This window comes from Sarcophilus harrisii, chromosome 4 (assembly GCF_902635505.1).
Source record: "Sarcophilus harrisii chromosome 4, mSarHar1.11, whole genome shotgun sequence".
NCBI lineage: Eukaryota > Metazoa > Chordata > Mammalia > Dasyuromorphia > Dasyuridae > Sarcophilus > Sarcophilus harrisii.
The window spans coordinates 374,179,091-374,195,105 of NC_045429.1; the positions used below are offsets into that span (position 1 = coordinate 374,179,091).

Below are 16,015 nucleotides of genomic sequence, written 5' to 3' on the forward strand. Positions count from 1 at the left end.
AGGTATATGTGGACTATACAAGTTAAATATCCAATAGGCAATTAGTAATGTTGGTCTAAAGTTCGGAGGAGACACTGTGACTGGATATATAGAGAGAGTTAGAGAAAGTTGTTAGTAAATAGTAGAAAAACTCTAGAACAGAGAACTGAGTAACATCCATTAAAAAACATTTTTATTTGAATATTTCCTAATTACACATAAAATATTTTAACAATCATTTTTTTTTTTACTTTTGACTCAAAAATTCCCTCTCTCCTACCCCAGTCTTTGAGAAAATAAGCAGTTTTTATTGATTGTAAATATGAAATCATTTAAAATATATTTTACGACATTATAATGAAAACAGAACAAAAATAATAAGAAAAATAAAATTCAAAAAAAAGATTTAATCTTCATTCAGAGTTCATCAGTTCTTTCTCTCTGGAGGTGGATAACATTTTCATTCATGGGTCCTTTGGAATTGTCTTAGATCATTGTTTTGATTAGAGACATATAGAAAGCCTTTTATAGTTGATCATCTTCACAATATTGTTGTTACTATATACAATATTCTCTTGGTTTGCTTCCTTCAATTTGCATGATTTCATGTAAGTCTTCCCAGGTTTTTCTGAAATCATTCTGCTTTTCATTTTTTCTAATACAAAAGTATTTCATCACAATTATATACTACAACCTCTTCAGTCAATTCCCAATTTATAGTCATTTCCTCAATTTCTAATTCTTTTCCACCGCAAAAAGAGCTGCTATTAGTATTAGTATTATAGTTCCTTTCATTTGTCTTTGGTCTCTTTAGTAGTGGTATTTTCTGTATCAAAGAATAATGTACAGATTTGTAGTTCTTTTGGCATAGTTTTACATTGTTCCCCACAACATATGGACTAGTTAAGAATTCCACCTACAGTGCATTAGTATGTCAATTTTTCTACTTACCCTTCAAAATTCTTTTTTTTTCTGTTAGGCATTCTGACAGGGTCAGGTATATCTCAAAGATGTTTTAATTTTCAATTCTCTAAAGAACAGTGATTTGAAACATTTTTTTTCACATGACATTGATAGTTTTGATTTCTTCTTTTGGAAAATTCCTGTTGATATCCTTTTACCATTTATCACTCAGAGAATTTCTCTTATTTTTATAACTCTGACTCACTTGCCCTATGTATTTGGGAAGTTAGATCTTTATCAGAGACACATAAACATTTTCTCCCAGTTTTCTGTTTGCCTTTTAATTTTGGATGCATTAGTTTTGTTTGTAAAAAAAAAAAAAAGCTTTTTAATTCATATGCTCAAAATTATCTATTTTATTTCCTGTGATTCTCTTTATATGTTGTGTAGTTTTAAACTGTTCTCTTATCCATAAGTACATTTCTCCAGAATAATCATATTACCCTATGAGACTTTGTTTTATGTTTAGCTTCTTCTAAATACCCTTCCACTTGTTCTAGCAATTTTGTCATGTAATGAGTTTTTAACCAGAAAAGCTTAATTAACTCTTTAGGTTTATTAAGCACTAGATTATCATGATCATTTTCTACTAGAGGTTGCATTCCCAATTTATTCCACCAATCTATTTGTCTGTTCCTTAGACATTAACTTATTCTTTTGTTATTACTATTTTGTAATACTAGTTTGAAATCTGGAACTTCTGGGCCTCCTTCTTACATATATTTTTCATTGATACTTTTGATATTCTTGACTTCTTGTTCTTCCATGTGAATTTTTTTCTTTTCTTTTTCCCTTTTTATTTTTCCCCAGTTACCTGAAAAAGCACATTCATTTTTTATATAATTCCATGTGAAATGTTGGGAGAGAAAAATCAGAACAAAAGGGAAAAATCATGAGAAAAAAAAACAGAACAAAAGTGAGCACAGGATTTATGTTTTCATGGTTCTCTCTCTGGATGCTGATGGCTTTTTCTAACCAAAGTTATTGGGATTGTCTTGTATTACTGAATCACTGAGAAGAACTGAGTCTGTCATAGTTGTCATAGTTGATTATTTCACAATCTTGCTGTTATTATATACAATGTTATCCTGGGTCTGCTTATTTCACTCAGCATCAGTACATGTAAATCTTTCCTGGCCTTTTTTTCAGCTTGTCCATTTTTATTTATTTTTTTTACAAAATAATAATATTCTACTACTTTCATCTACCATAATTTATGCAGCCATTCCCCAATTAAGGGATATCTACTCATTTCCCAGTTCTTTGCTACTACAAAAAGAGTTGCTATAAACACTTTTTGCATGTGGGCCCTTTCCCCTCTTTTATAATTTTGTAGGGATATATAGACTCTGTAATGGCACTGCTACATCAAAGGGTATCAACACTTTTATAGCCGTTTGGGCATAGTTCCAGATTCTAGAATAGGTTGAATAATTTCACAATTGCACCAACAATGCGTTAGTGTCCCAGTTTTCCCACATCTTCTCCAATATTTATCATTATCTTTTCCTGTCATCTTAGCCAATCTGATGGGTGTGAGATAGTACCCCAGAGTTGTTTTAATTTGCATTTCTTATGTCTTGCATTTCACAGTCTCTAGAAAATGTATTTCTCAATCACTCAATAGTGATTGAGAGCATTTTTTTATATGTCTACAGATGCCTTTAATTTCTTCATCTGAAAATTTTCTGTTCATATCCTTTGATCATTTATCAATTGGGGAATGGCTTGTATTCTAATAAATTTGATTCAGTTCTTTATATATTCTAGAAATGAGGTTTTAAATTATTTTTTCAATATTTTCCCAAGTTATATTCAAAACAAATTTTTAAACAGTTGTTTTTAAGATTTTTGAGTTCTAGGTTCTCTCCCTTATCCTCACCCACTATTATGAAACTACATGTGAAGTTATACAAAATGTTTCCATAAAAGTCAAGTTGTGAAAGAAAGTGTAGATCTCCCCACTAATAACACTTTTAAAAACCCTCAAGACAAATCAAGTTAAAAAGAAAGAGAGAAACAGAAAATGCTTCAAATAGTATTCAGATACAATCTATTCCTTTTCTGGGTATGGATAGAATTTTTCATTATAAGTTCTTCACAGTAGTTGTACATGATTATACTGTTGAGAATAACAAAGTAATTGACAGCTGGTCATCCTAGAGCATTGCTATTACTTTGTATACAGTATATTTCACTTTGTTCATGGAAGAACTATAAGTCAGAAACAGTTCTAAGGTGGGTTTTTTTTTTTTTGAGAACATCATTTCCCAGAGAACAATAATATTCTCTCACAAACATAAACCACAATTTATTGAACCATTTCCAATTGATGGACATTCCCTCAATTTCTAAATTTTTTTTTCCTGAGAAGAGAGCTACTATGATTATTTTTTGTACATATATATAATCTTCCTTTTTTTTCTTTTCTGTTTTTTTTTCCCCAAATTTCTTTTGATATTCTTGCTTAGTAATAGTATTATTGGGTCAAAGGATGTGCATGAAATTTCAGCCTTTTGGCATAGATCAAATCTTCTGATCATTTATCCAATTGGGGCATGGCTCTTAATTTTAATAAATTTGTCTGTGATTCTAGAATATCAGGATCGTTTTCATTGATAATTTCTTGAAAGATGGTGTCTAGGCTCTTTTTTTGAACATGACTTCCAAGTAGATCAATAATTTTAAATTATCTCTCTTGAGACCTATTTTCCAGGTCAGTTGTTTTTCCAGTGAGATATATCATTTTTTTCTAATTTTTTCATTTGTTTTGGTTTTGCTTCATTGTATCTTGATTTCTCATAAAGTCATTAGCTTCCATTTGCTCAATTCCATTTTTAAGGGATTATTTTCCTTAATGAGGTTTTGTACCTCCTTTCCCAATTTTGCTTTTTAAGGCATTAGTCTCTTCATTAATTTTTTTGTATTTCCTTTTGCACCTCTCTGCCATCTTAGCTCTACTCCTAGAAGTTCCCATATGAGTTTTTAATGAAAAAAAATCTATAAAATACTTGTTCGGTTGATATGATTCTAAATAAGTAAAATAAAGTAAACTTATATAGAATTTTTTTTCCGTATATTTGTTCTGCTTAGTCATGAACAATATTTTTCCAATTGTTTAGACCCCTATTTGTGTAAAGAGTTTTACAATTGTGTTCATATAATCCCTGGGTTTGTCTCAATTATTTTATATCATCTACAGTTATTTCAAATGGAATTTTTCTATCTCTTATTGCTGAATTTTGGTGGTAGCATATAGAAATGGATGATTTTTATATCCTGTCCTTTTGCTACAGTTGTTTCAACTAGTTTTTAGTTCATTTTTTAGAGTTTTCTAAGTATATCATCATATTATCTGCAAAGAGTGATAACCTTATTTTTTCATTGCCTATTTTTATTCCTTCAATTTCTTTTTTTTTTTATCTTATTGCTATAGCTAGAACTTCTAGTACAATTCTGAATAATATTGGTAATAGAGAATATCCTTGCTTGACTCCTGTACTCGCTGACAAGGCTTCTATCTTACCTGTATTACAGATAATTCTTGCTGATAGTTTTAGGTAGATTCCCCTTATTGTTTAAAGAAAAGTTCAAATTTTTCCTATGCTTTCTAGCATATTTTAAAAATCAGAAATGAATTTTATATTTCGTCAAAAGCTTTTTCTGCTTCAATTGATATAACCATGATTTTTATTGTTTTTTTTTTCCTTATGTGGTCAATTATACTGATAATTTCCCTAATCTTGAAGGTCCCCTGTATTCCTGATATAAATCCCATTTGGTCATAGTGTATGTTTGTTGTGACATGTTGCTGTAAGCTCTTTTATAGCATTTTACTTAAAATTTGTGAATTCATATTTATTAGGGAAATTGATCTATAGTTTTCTTTCTCTGTTTTTGCTCATTCTGGTTTAGGTTCTCACCATCATATTTCTGTCATAAAAGAAATTTGGAAGAGATATTAAGAGACTCAGGCCTGTTTGAAGGCAGTAGGGAAGAACATAAAAAATAAGGGAAAGTTTAAGATTCAATGTGGGGCTGAAGTAGGGTGAGGGTGGGAGAGATAAGGAGTATTGAGGTTGCAGTATTCTGAAGAGGATTGATCAAATGCACAAATAGAGAGATAAATCTTGGTAAAGAGAAATACATGAATTGTAGAGGAAGTAGAAGCTACAGATTTAAGGGGGCTGAATAAAGACAAAAATGAACATAGTAGCATAGTCTTTAATAAATCTATACACTGTAGCTACTGGAGTAAGGACTCATTATGTGACAATTAATAGAAAAATTAGAAAATAGTCTGGCAGAAATTAATTACCGTTGTACCAAGGAATTAGATAAAAATGATCAAATTTTAAATAAATAAAGAAAAAATTGCATTTTGAACAATGATAGGGAGAAATTCATGACCAATCAAGAAATAGAGAATATAACAAGGGGACAAAATGGGAAATTTTGATTTTATGAAATCAGTTTTTGCATAGAGAGAACAAGCATTGTTAAAATTAGAAGAAAAACAGTTAACTGGGAACAGTACCAGGTGATCAGTTAATAAAATGATGACACTATAAAAACTAACCAATAAAACTTTGAAAAATTTAAGAATTATAATTAACACAATAACCAGCCATGACTCCAGAAGATTGATGATGAATCGTGTAACTGATTTCATTTTATAAGCCATATTCAAGATATAGAATAAGACATTCTTTTTTATACATGGCTAGTGTGAGAATTTATTTTGTTTTATTTTGTACATTTGTTACAAAATTTTCTTTTTTTGCCTTTTCAGTTTGTTATGCTTTGGAGAAGCACTAGAGATATTACGACCAAAAAAGAAACAATTTGGAAGTTTTTTTAATGCATAAAATAAAATAGAGAATAAATGCCAGAAAAAATCACATGGAAGCAAAGCAACTTTGAAAGTTTCTTATTAAATTTGTTATGTTTAAAAAGAAAAGCAATCAGGACTACTAGGTAGTGCAGTGGCACCAGCTGTGAAGTCAGGAAGACCTGAGTTCAAATTTGACCTCAGACTCCTAACACTTCCTAGCTGTGTGACTTTGGGCAAGTCACTTAATTCCAATTGCCTCAGCAAAAAAAAAAAAAAAAAAAAAAAAAAAAAAAAAAAAAAGAAAGAAAGAAAGAAAGAAAGGGAAAGGAAGGAAGGAAGGAAGAAAGAAACAAGAGCGAAAAAGAGAAAGAAAGGAAGAAAGAAAAACAATCTATACATTGTAGAGACTTAAAGTTTCATTTAGTCTTTTTTTCTATTCTCCGTGTTTGGAAATTCTTATTTATTGCTATTATGTTCATAATAAAAATAATTTTAATTTTAGAAAAGGAGACTGAAGAATTGGGAGGTTTGGGAATTTAAGAAAGCATTATTATGAATGTTGAATGATCTCTAGGTTAAGAATTTTATTTTTTTATTATTATAGTTTTTTATTGACAAAACATATCCATGGGAAATTTTTCAACATTGACCCTTGCAAACACTTCTGCTCCAACTTTTCTCCTCTTTCCCTCTACCCCTTCCCCTATATGGCAGGCAGTCCCATACATGTTAAACATGTTAAAGCATATGTTAAATACAATATATGCATACATATTTATACAGTTCTCTTGTTGCACAAGAAAAATCGGATCTAGAAAAGTAAAAATAATCTGGGAAGAAAAACAAAAATGCAAGCAAACAACAACAGAAAGAATGCAAATGCTATGCTATGGTCTATACTCATTACCCAGTATTTTTTCGATGGGTATAGCTGGTTCTGTTCATCACTGATCAATTGGAACTGATTTGGATCTCATAGTTGAAGATAGCCACTTCCATCAGAATTGATCCTCACATAGTATTGTTGTTGAAGTGTATAATGATCTCCTGGTTTTGTTCATTTCACTTAGCTTCAGTTCCTGTAAGTCTCTCCAAGTCTCTTTGTATTCATCCTGCTGCTCATTTCTTACAGAACAATAATATTAGGATAAGAATTTTAGAAGAAGATAATGAGTGCTGAACTTCTTGAGAAAGAAAGAAGGGTGACCTAGTATTCAACAGCTACTATGATAGAAATTGGGTAGACAATTTTGATCGAGTAAACTTCAGAAAAGGAGAAGCTGTTAAGTACTTATAGTAAACAAGCATTTGAAGCTGTCTGGTATGGAACAGGGACATTCTCTGAAGGACTGGTATGTTAGGTGGTGTGTAAGAAGGTACAGCCAATGATGGACCTGGGTGACTAAGGATATAATGTCTTTAAGGGGGAAGCAAGGACTCAGTGAGAGTAGAGAATATGAGAGAAAAAGATTGGAATAAAGAGAAATTTCACTTTGGAACAGAAATTCTGGAGAGCCCACAAAAGAGCGAAGTGATCTTGCTATGGGTGGATTAGGGTTAAGGAGGGTAGGAACAAAAGGGTGAAGGTGGTAGTAGGGCATGATTTCCTCATATGTGGTCACCAATTGATGACAGATGAATTGTAATATTCACAATCTCTATGAGGTGTTATAGAAAGTTCTATGCCAGGCAAAGGTTGCCTACAGTCTGCTTCTAAATTGCTCCTCCTCCTTTAGGGTCACTAGGCTAAGGGTAGACTAGAGCCCAACTTCTTAAACTTTGTATGGTTCATGCTGCTATATGGGATCTTGTACTGAGTGTAGAGATTGCAAAATTATGATTTATTATTAATAAATATTTGGTATGTATACCTATTTTTATATACCTGTTGTTATATATAACACTAATATTTATTGAAAACTCATTCTATGTGAAATATTCTACTAATTTCTGGGAATCCAGAGCTGAAAAATATTATATTCATTGTCCTTAAAATTCCTATAATCTAATGGAAGAAATTAAACATATACAAAAATAAATGTAATACTAGGTGAATATGAAAAAGTCCAGAGAAAGAATACTTTTGGTTTTGGTTTTGGGATTTGGTTTTGTTTTGTTTTTTTTGGTAATTTCTGTGTTCTCATTTCTAAGTACTGTGATATGTATGATTATTTTAGTTTGTCATAGGATCAATATGTGATGCAGTAGGATTCTGAATAAGAATTGTTTTAATCCTGATAGAGAATTGCATTGTGGGAACAGAAATTTGTATGATATAGATCAGAATGTTGACTGTGTCCAGGGAAGAAGAAATTCTGAAATTGCTATGGAAGTTACAAAAGAATAAAATCAAATAATTTTTGTGGAAAACAGATAAAATTTCATGAAGATTTATATAATCACAATAATTTTTACTTTTGCTCATTTTTTGGGTGGCTCTTCAAACATTTCAGTACAAGTACTTTTCACCAAAATTAAAATGCATAAAAAATAAATTTAAGGCATTGCTTTTCAAGATTTCTGATTTGTACACTAAAACTAAGTAATGGAATGGGGTTTAGGGAAAAGAATATCTTGCCATTATTTTTATAACTTTCTTAACTAATATTTAATACTATTATAATTGTTAATGTATCACTTTTCTTTTTTCCTTGTAGGAAAAATTAGATATAGGGATAAAAAAAGAAATAGATGGTATGGGAACATCAGAAATAAAGTATGGTGATTCAGTGTGCTACATACAACATGTAGATACAGGCCTGTGGTTAACTTACCAATCTGTGGATGTGAAATCTGTAAGAATGGGATCGATACAACGTAAGGTAAGATTATATTAAAATGCATCTTATATTGTTTTGCATGACAAATTACATGGTAGACTATATTAATTATGGTTACAATGTCCTATTTATCATTGTTCATTGTGTTCCTTGTTGATACATCAGATACCACTATCATGAATTCTTTATCACAATCCAATTTTTTAATATTCGAATTGTATTACAATTATTAAATTAGATTTTTACACCTCCATTTTGTTGTTGTCAAACATAGCCCCCTTTTAGTTGACTCTAAAATAAAAAGAAGTATTCCAAGAATACTAGGGGAAATTGTGTCAACACAATGTTGTATAGGGCTGGAATCTGTAGAAGTATACTTGAAACAAGGTGTTAACTCAATGGAATTGATGAGATAATGTTTCTCTAGTTCACATATATCTAGTATGATATAGATATAATCACTTTAGTTTGATAATGATATAATCACTCTAGATTGGCTTATACTCAGTATACTGTAATGATGTCATTGTAATAGGGTGTTCAAGGGCTTAGAGAACTGGGGACAAAGTCAGACTCAAACTGAGACTGGTTGAGACTGGCAGACTGCTGAAAGAGACTGTGTCAGACTGTGACTGGGTCACACTATGACAGACACAAACTGTGAAGGAGACAATAAAGACTACTTTAGACTCTATTCTTGTCCATCCTCATGGTGATTATCCTGCTGAGACCAAGGCGCTTCCAGAGGACCTCCAGAAAGCTAGCCCAAACATTACACAATGTAATTATTATTAAAGCCAATTAAGAAAAAAATATATCTTTGCCTTTAGCAAAAAATATACTGCAAGTATCTTAGGTAGATGAAATTAGCATCCTTCCTTTGTGAAATTTGTGAGATACTTTTCCAGATTTGTTGTTCGATTTTCTGATTGTTGACTGGCCATTGTTTTCTCTTATCACAATATAATTTATTTTATGTCCTCTATCTCCATTCAAATTGTAGTTTATAGATTCCCTATATGAATATATAATCTTGGTCTAGAATGGTACTCTAGTCTCCCTTTTTATCTAATCTGATCTTTCCACTAAGGTATATCCTTCCATTACTACATTTCAAACTTGAAGTTCAAATTACCAGTTCTTATTGGTCTATGAGGTTAAATTTAATTCCTTGCAGTAAGATGTCTATTTCAGTATGATTTTTACCATATTTTTATTTATATTTTGATATCTGGATTCATTAATGTTATTGTAAGCTTTTTTATTGTCTTTTGTGAATTATTCTTCTTCTTTACTGATAGTTTTCCTAAATTAGAATTTTTTACTCTGTGTGGCATCTGGCAAAGTGGAAACATGTAAATTGTTTTCTCCTTTCCCTCTACTTTTAAATTTAAATCTTGGTTGATCAGATAGGCAAATCTTCAAATAGATTTCCTTTTTAGACTCCATCCTTTGCCAAGAGTTTTCATGTTAAGCATTTCCATTTATCTAAACTATCTTAGTAAATTATTTCCCTTGTCTTTCTTTTCTAAAACACTTTCAATCAGGAGCAAAGGCAGAAACATTACTTGTGCCTCCAAAGTCTTCAGTTCCTTTTCTTGGACTTCTTAAATTTCTAGTGATACTTATTTGATTTCCTTTCATTAATATCCTCATATGAATTCCCAGATATGGGTATTGATTCTTAGAAATCTTCAAAGTTTGGGGATACATATCCTGGAAACATCTCCTGGCATTTTTCATGTCTCAATTTTTTTGTTTTGTTTTGTTCTGTGAGGCAGTGGGAGTTATGTGACTTGCCCAGGGTCACACAGCTAGAAAGTGTTAAGCGTCTGAGGCCAAATTTGAACTCAGGTCCTCCTGACTCCAGGGCCCATGATCTATCCTGCACCACCTAGCTTCCCCTTGTCTTTATTCTTTAGCCACAAGTCACTAGCCAATTTTTTTTCTTCTTCTTGGGACCAGTATTGAATGTCCTCTTTTCACTTTTAAATGCTTGTTGACTGATGGATTGACCACTGGCTTTTTCGGATCCTTATCATGTTAACCACTAAGTAGTTAACTACTTGTTGAAAAGTCCCACACTCACCACTCATGTAGGCAATTTGTTTATACTCCCTTGTAATAGAAGTGATAGGATGATTTAAAGGGAAAATGTATTAATACTAGCAGCTTTATCTAGGCCTTACTATTCATTTAGGGTGTTGCTACAAATAGATTCTGACTAATTTTTAAAAGATATATTCATTTTAATTCTTGGGGAATGTGGATAGAACACGTAATTATATGCTTTCATATTGTATATGTAGATACCTTTGTGATCAAATATAGCTGATGTACATCAGATGTGCATGTAGACATGTGCTGATATATGTGTCCATAAGCAGTGCATATGCACCTATGTTTACAAATTAATAAAGGCATACTTAGGCTATAATACTTGTATGTATATACACCAACAGTTTCCATGGATTCAATTATCATCTCTCATCAGACGATAAGAGTTAGCCCTAGACTCTCTCCTGAGCTCCACTTCTAGATTAACAACTGCCTGTTGGATATTTTGAACTGTGTCTACTTATAGACAACCCAAACCCAACATGTTAAACAGATATTTTACTTTGCTGAAAATCTAACTATTTTTGTTACCATCCTTATGGTCATCCATATTTGCACCCTAGGAGTTCTTGTCAACTTCCCATTTTCCTGATTTAATATAAACATTCAATTCAGCTAGATGGCACAGTGGATAGAATGCTAATAAAAGATATTTTATTTTTGTTATTCCATATAGATTATGTGATTTAGGTAAAGAGACCTTCATCAGAATTTGATTATAAAAACACAGTTGTTTTTTCTTATGTTCACCTTAATATTTTAGCTTGGGGATACTCAGTTGTTAAAATGAAACAGCTCTTGGTAGGGAAGTGACTTGTTTTTTCTTGATATTTGACTAGGGATTTGTGATGTACTTTTTAGACTCTGCATAGTCTTATTCTTCTGTAGGTAGGAAATGTCACAATGATATTTATTTCACTCATTGCTTTTTTGTTTCAGGCTATCATGCACCATGAAGGCCATATGGATGACGGCTTAAATTTATCCAGATCTCAGCATGAAGAATCACGCACGGCACGAGTAATACGTAGCACAGTCTTTCTTTTCAATAGGTTTATAAGGTGCATTTCCTTTTGAATTATTTTATTTAAATTTTTTTCCAATTGAAGAGATTTGGAATCATGCTATGTTGACCTTAATCAACATAGTAGGAAAACAAATGTGTTGGGATAAATCCAATAGCACTTTGGAAGCTAATTGAATAGACTAAGAGGTACACCAGGATATTTAGAATTGGAGCAAACTGTGTAATTTTTTGCACAGTGCTGCTCAATTCCTCCTAACAGTACAGCCAAATGAATTTTAACTCATTAGTTCATTATACTGCTCAGGCTTACAGTTTCTGAATGAACTTGAAAATATAAAAATTTTGGAAATCATTATGGAATTCAACCTGGAGTGAGCAGATATAAATATTTTAATCATTTAAGAAAAAAAATCTACAAAAAATGTCCAACCCAAGTTCAAAAATCTAATCTGTAAAAACTCTATAAGCTTCAAATATAGAAACTAAATCAATGTGATTTAAATGTCAGAAATAATACCTTAACAATATACAAGAGAGGAGTGAATGGATTTTTGTCATTGCCTAACTAAATTCATAAAGTACTAGCTCTAGATATTTTTAACATCTAGTTTAGAAAGTGACTATGTACCCAAGTCCATGATGTTATGATTAAAAGATTATGTCTGAAAACCAAAAGACTCAGACTTTTGTTATGAAAAGAGAAAACCACAAGGAAGGTTATCTGGGGGGGGGGGATATGATATATTTTTCTTTATCCCTGAGTACAAAGAGTTCATAGCATATAGTAGACTCATAATAAATATTTTATCTTAGATTTTTTTCATTTAAATCAATATATGCTACTTAGAAGCTCTTGATATTTCTGGGTTTTCTGTTAATTATGCCATATATTTAATGGCATAATATTCATAAAAAATTAACTTCCTTTTATAAAATCTCAGGAAAGCTATATGTTTTAGTTTGTTTTTTTCCTACCAGTGGCATACATTAATTGAACCACTGTTTCAGCATACCTATAAGTATGGGAAAAACCTTAAAACTAGCTAGCTTTCTTAAAGCTCACAAAATTCTCCAACACCCTATTAATACCAACTACTCATTACCAGCCCTTGATTAATATTGAGGGGCATTCAGTAACTTTTAAACTTTGAAGAAATCATTTAGTCATTTTCATAAATATTGTATTGTTCAAATAAGTGTTATATTATCATATAGTTACTGAAGTTTACTAAGTGATACATGATCGCCTTAAAATGTTCCCAAACCTTCCTATCTTATTTCATAGAATTATTATTATAGTAATATATATATATATTACTTAGCCTGACATGGCAACCTTTGAAGGGAAATTAATGCAAATGTTAATATTTCCACTTCATTGATGAGAAACTAAAGTCATGGAGAAGTAAAGTGATTAGTTTGGAGTTTCACTGGTAAAAAAGAGGGGTTAAGTTTTGTATACAAGCCTTCTGATCCTACATCCAGTGTTGTTTCATCACATCACATTGCTAAGTCACTTCCCTCATAGTTTCTTCATTTTTTTTTCATTTTTAAAATGAGGGGGTTATATTGGATATGTTAAAATCCCTTCTAGCTCTAAATTTTAACATATAAATAAAATAAAATGATAATAACTAAGCATCATCTTATAACCCTATATTCTAGCAAGAAATAAAAATACTACTATATCAATAATACTTATAATCGCAGAATTTTAGAATTGAAATTCAATTTACTCCAACTCTTACCTGAGAAGCAGTTCCAATTGGAAAATACTTATCATGTAGTTATTCAACTTTAACTTAAAAATCCCTGGGGAAAAAATAAACTATTAAAAATAAACCTCTTAGCTAGGCTGTTCTACTTTGGGGAAGTTTTTATTGTTGTAAAGAGCAGCTAATTGGGCCTGGATGCTGGGCCTGGAGTCAGGCTCATCCTTTTGAGTTCAAATCTGACCTCAGACACTTACTAAATGTGTGATTCTGGGCAAATAACTTAACCCTGTTTGCCTTAGTTTCCTCACCTGTAAAATATCTGGAGAAGGAAATGGTGAACTACTTCAGCTTCTCTGCCAAGATAACTTCAAATGGGTTCATTCAGATATGAATAGGAAATGACTTAACAACAACAGAATCCTCAAATTGATTAAAATCTGCTTTTCTTTATTTGTTATTCTTCGTTCTTCAGTTTGGTTCTCTAGAGGAAAATGGAATAAATATAATATTTTCCCATATGAAAGGCTTTCAAATATCTGTATCTGTATCTATACATCTAGATAGCTATTATGTCCCCACTAGGCTATGTGCTAAGCATCTTGTACTAGACCAAAAGAATATTAAGGGGTTCTATTTTATTTTACTTTTTCTAGAGTGACTCATTAGCTTTGTTTTACTTTTTTATACTCCAGATGAGCAACAAATTAAAGAAAGTTATTCATAACATTAACAGTAAAATGAAAATAATAATTAGTCACATTTATATTGTACTTGAGAGTTACAAAGTGCCTTTTAAGTGCTTTCTCATTTAATTCTCTCTACAACCCAGTAGGTAGTGAGAATATGATTTTTTATATAGAAATAGACTCCTAGAAGTTAATTGACTTCCCTGGGGGATGTAATTAGTAAATAATAAAGCTAGTACTGAAATCCAAATCTTCTGGCTTCATGTTTAGTACTCTAATATATTTGCTTCCAAGGCACAGAAAACATACAGCATATTATTTATTAATTTAATACTTTAAAATAATGCTTATTTCAAATAAATGATGGGAGTTTGATGTATTTTGTATCTTCAGAAAAATGCTATGGTATTATGTTTCTTCCTAAACTAGCACTTTTTAAGAAGCATTTTTAAAATTACTTTGAATGGAAATCTATAGCAGTGAAAGCTGAGGATACTAGAGAAAATTGTTGTTGATGGAATTTCCTCAATCAGTATCTATAAGATTACATTTAGTTGAGATCTCTATATGTTTTTAAAACTCTTGATGACAACATAAAGGGCTGTTGTGGATTGTAACTGTTTTTGTCCAAATATTTAGATATAGTGAATCACTATGTACGTGATTTATGACCTTATGGTAGTTTGTAGATTCTTTTGCTATTTTATCATCCATAATAAGTTGCTTTTCTGTGATCTGTAACAGTCTTAGTCTTGTATCCTTTTCTATTTTCTTTCTACTTTTTTCTCAATTGGTACCCCTTTGGGTATAATCTTCTATCTTCTATGCAAATGACTTCAATATCTCTATGCTAAGTCTTTCTCCACATTTATACTTCCACCTCTCCATTTGCCTCCAATGGAAGTGTCATAATGTCTCAAACCTAATATGTCCAAAATTAAGTTTATAGTTACCCTCAACCTCAATCCTCTTCTACCATTACCAATTATATTAAAATACCTTCTGTTGAATGGATATATATTCTACTGAAGCATTGCAATTTTCCTCTTCACTGAGATTTACAACTTAAAATTTATACTTATCTCTTCATTCTTCTTTATCCCATATCGGTGATCTTATCTTTACATTTTTATTTCTCAACATTTTTCACATCTCCTGCCTTCTCTTTACTTTCATAGCTTTCACCCTAAGTAGCTCTTGTTTGGATTATTGCAATAGCTTTTTAGTTAATTATCTTGCTTCAAGCCTCTCTTTTTCAGGCCATCTTCTTCCATCTGCCAGAGTTGTTTATCAAAAATGTAAGTCTAACCATGTCACTTCATGAGTAAGTAAATTCCAGTAAATCCCAATTGTCTTTGGAATAAAAAAAAATGAACTCTTCTTTTTGACTTTTAAAACTTATCACAACCCTCTTTCAAACTACTTTCCCAACATTATTATTATATTTTGCTCTCCTTCACATACCCTATGCCAGGCTAGATTTCTTTATTTTCCTCCCATATTACTCTATCTTTGATTTCCAAATGTTTGTATCTCCTATTTCTCAAATGCACCCCTACTTTTATCATTACTTCTTAGAATTCCTTGTTTCCTTCAAAACTCTGCACAAGTGCTTTTTTCTACATGAAAATTTCCCTTATCCCCTAACTTCTAGTGACTCCATTCAGGCTTGCCCATCTATTTGTTTGTATATATTCATTTATGTACATGTTGTATCTCTTTATAGAATACAAGATATTTAGGTCATTATTTAATTTTTGTTGTTGTATTGCCTTCCCTTAACATATTGTATGGCATATTATAGGCATTTAATCAATGTTTATTGTTTGGCTCTGTTGCAATGTTGATATATTTAATAAAGCAAAGGCTATATTCTTCTAGAATTAAATGAGTTAGTATTCTATTTATTATTT

At 31.2% G+C, this 16,015-nt stretch overlaps 1 protein-coding gene across 17 annotated transcripts in view; it reads left to right on the forward strand.

Moving 5' to 3' along the window:
- RYR2 (ryanodine receptor 2) overlaps window positions 1-16,015 on the forward strand; it is a 712,857-nt gene that overhangs the window by 306,918 nt on the left and 389,924 nt on the right. For all 17 annotated transcript variants that reach the window (XM_031968518.1, XM_031968517.1, XM_031968521.1 and 14 more), the window contains 2 exons: window positions 8,434-8,598; window positions 11,614-11,735. In XM_031968518.1, the coding sequence (XP_031824378.1) occupies window positions 8,434-8,598; window positions 11,614-11,735 (287 nt within the window). The remainder of the gene's footprint in view (window positions 1-8,433; window positions 8,599-11,613; window positions 11,736-16,015) is intronic.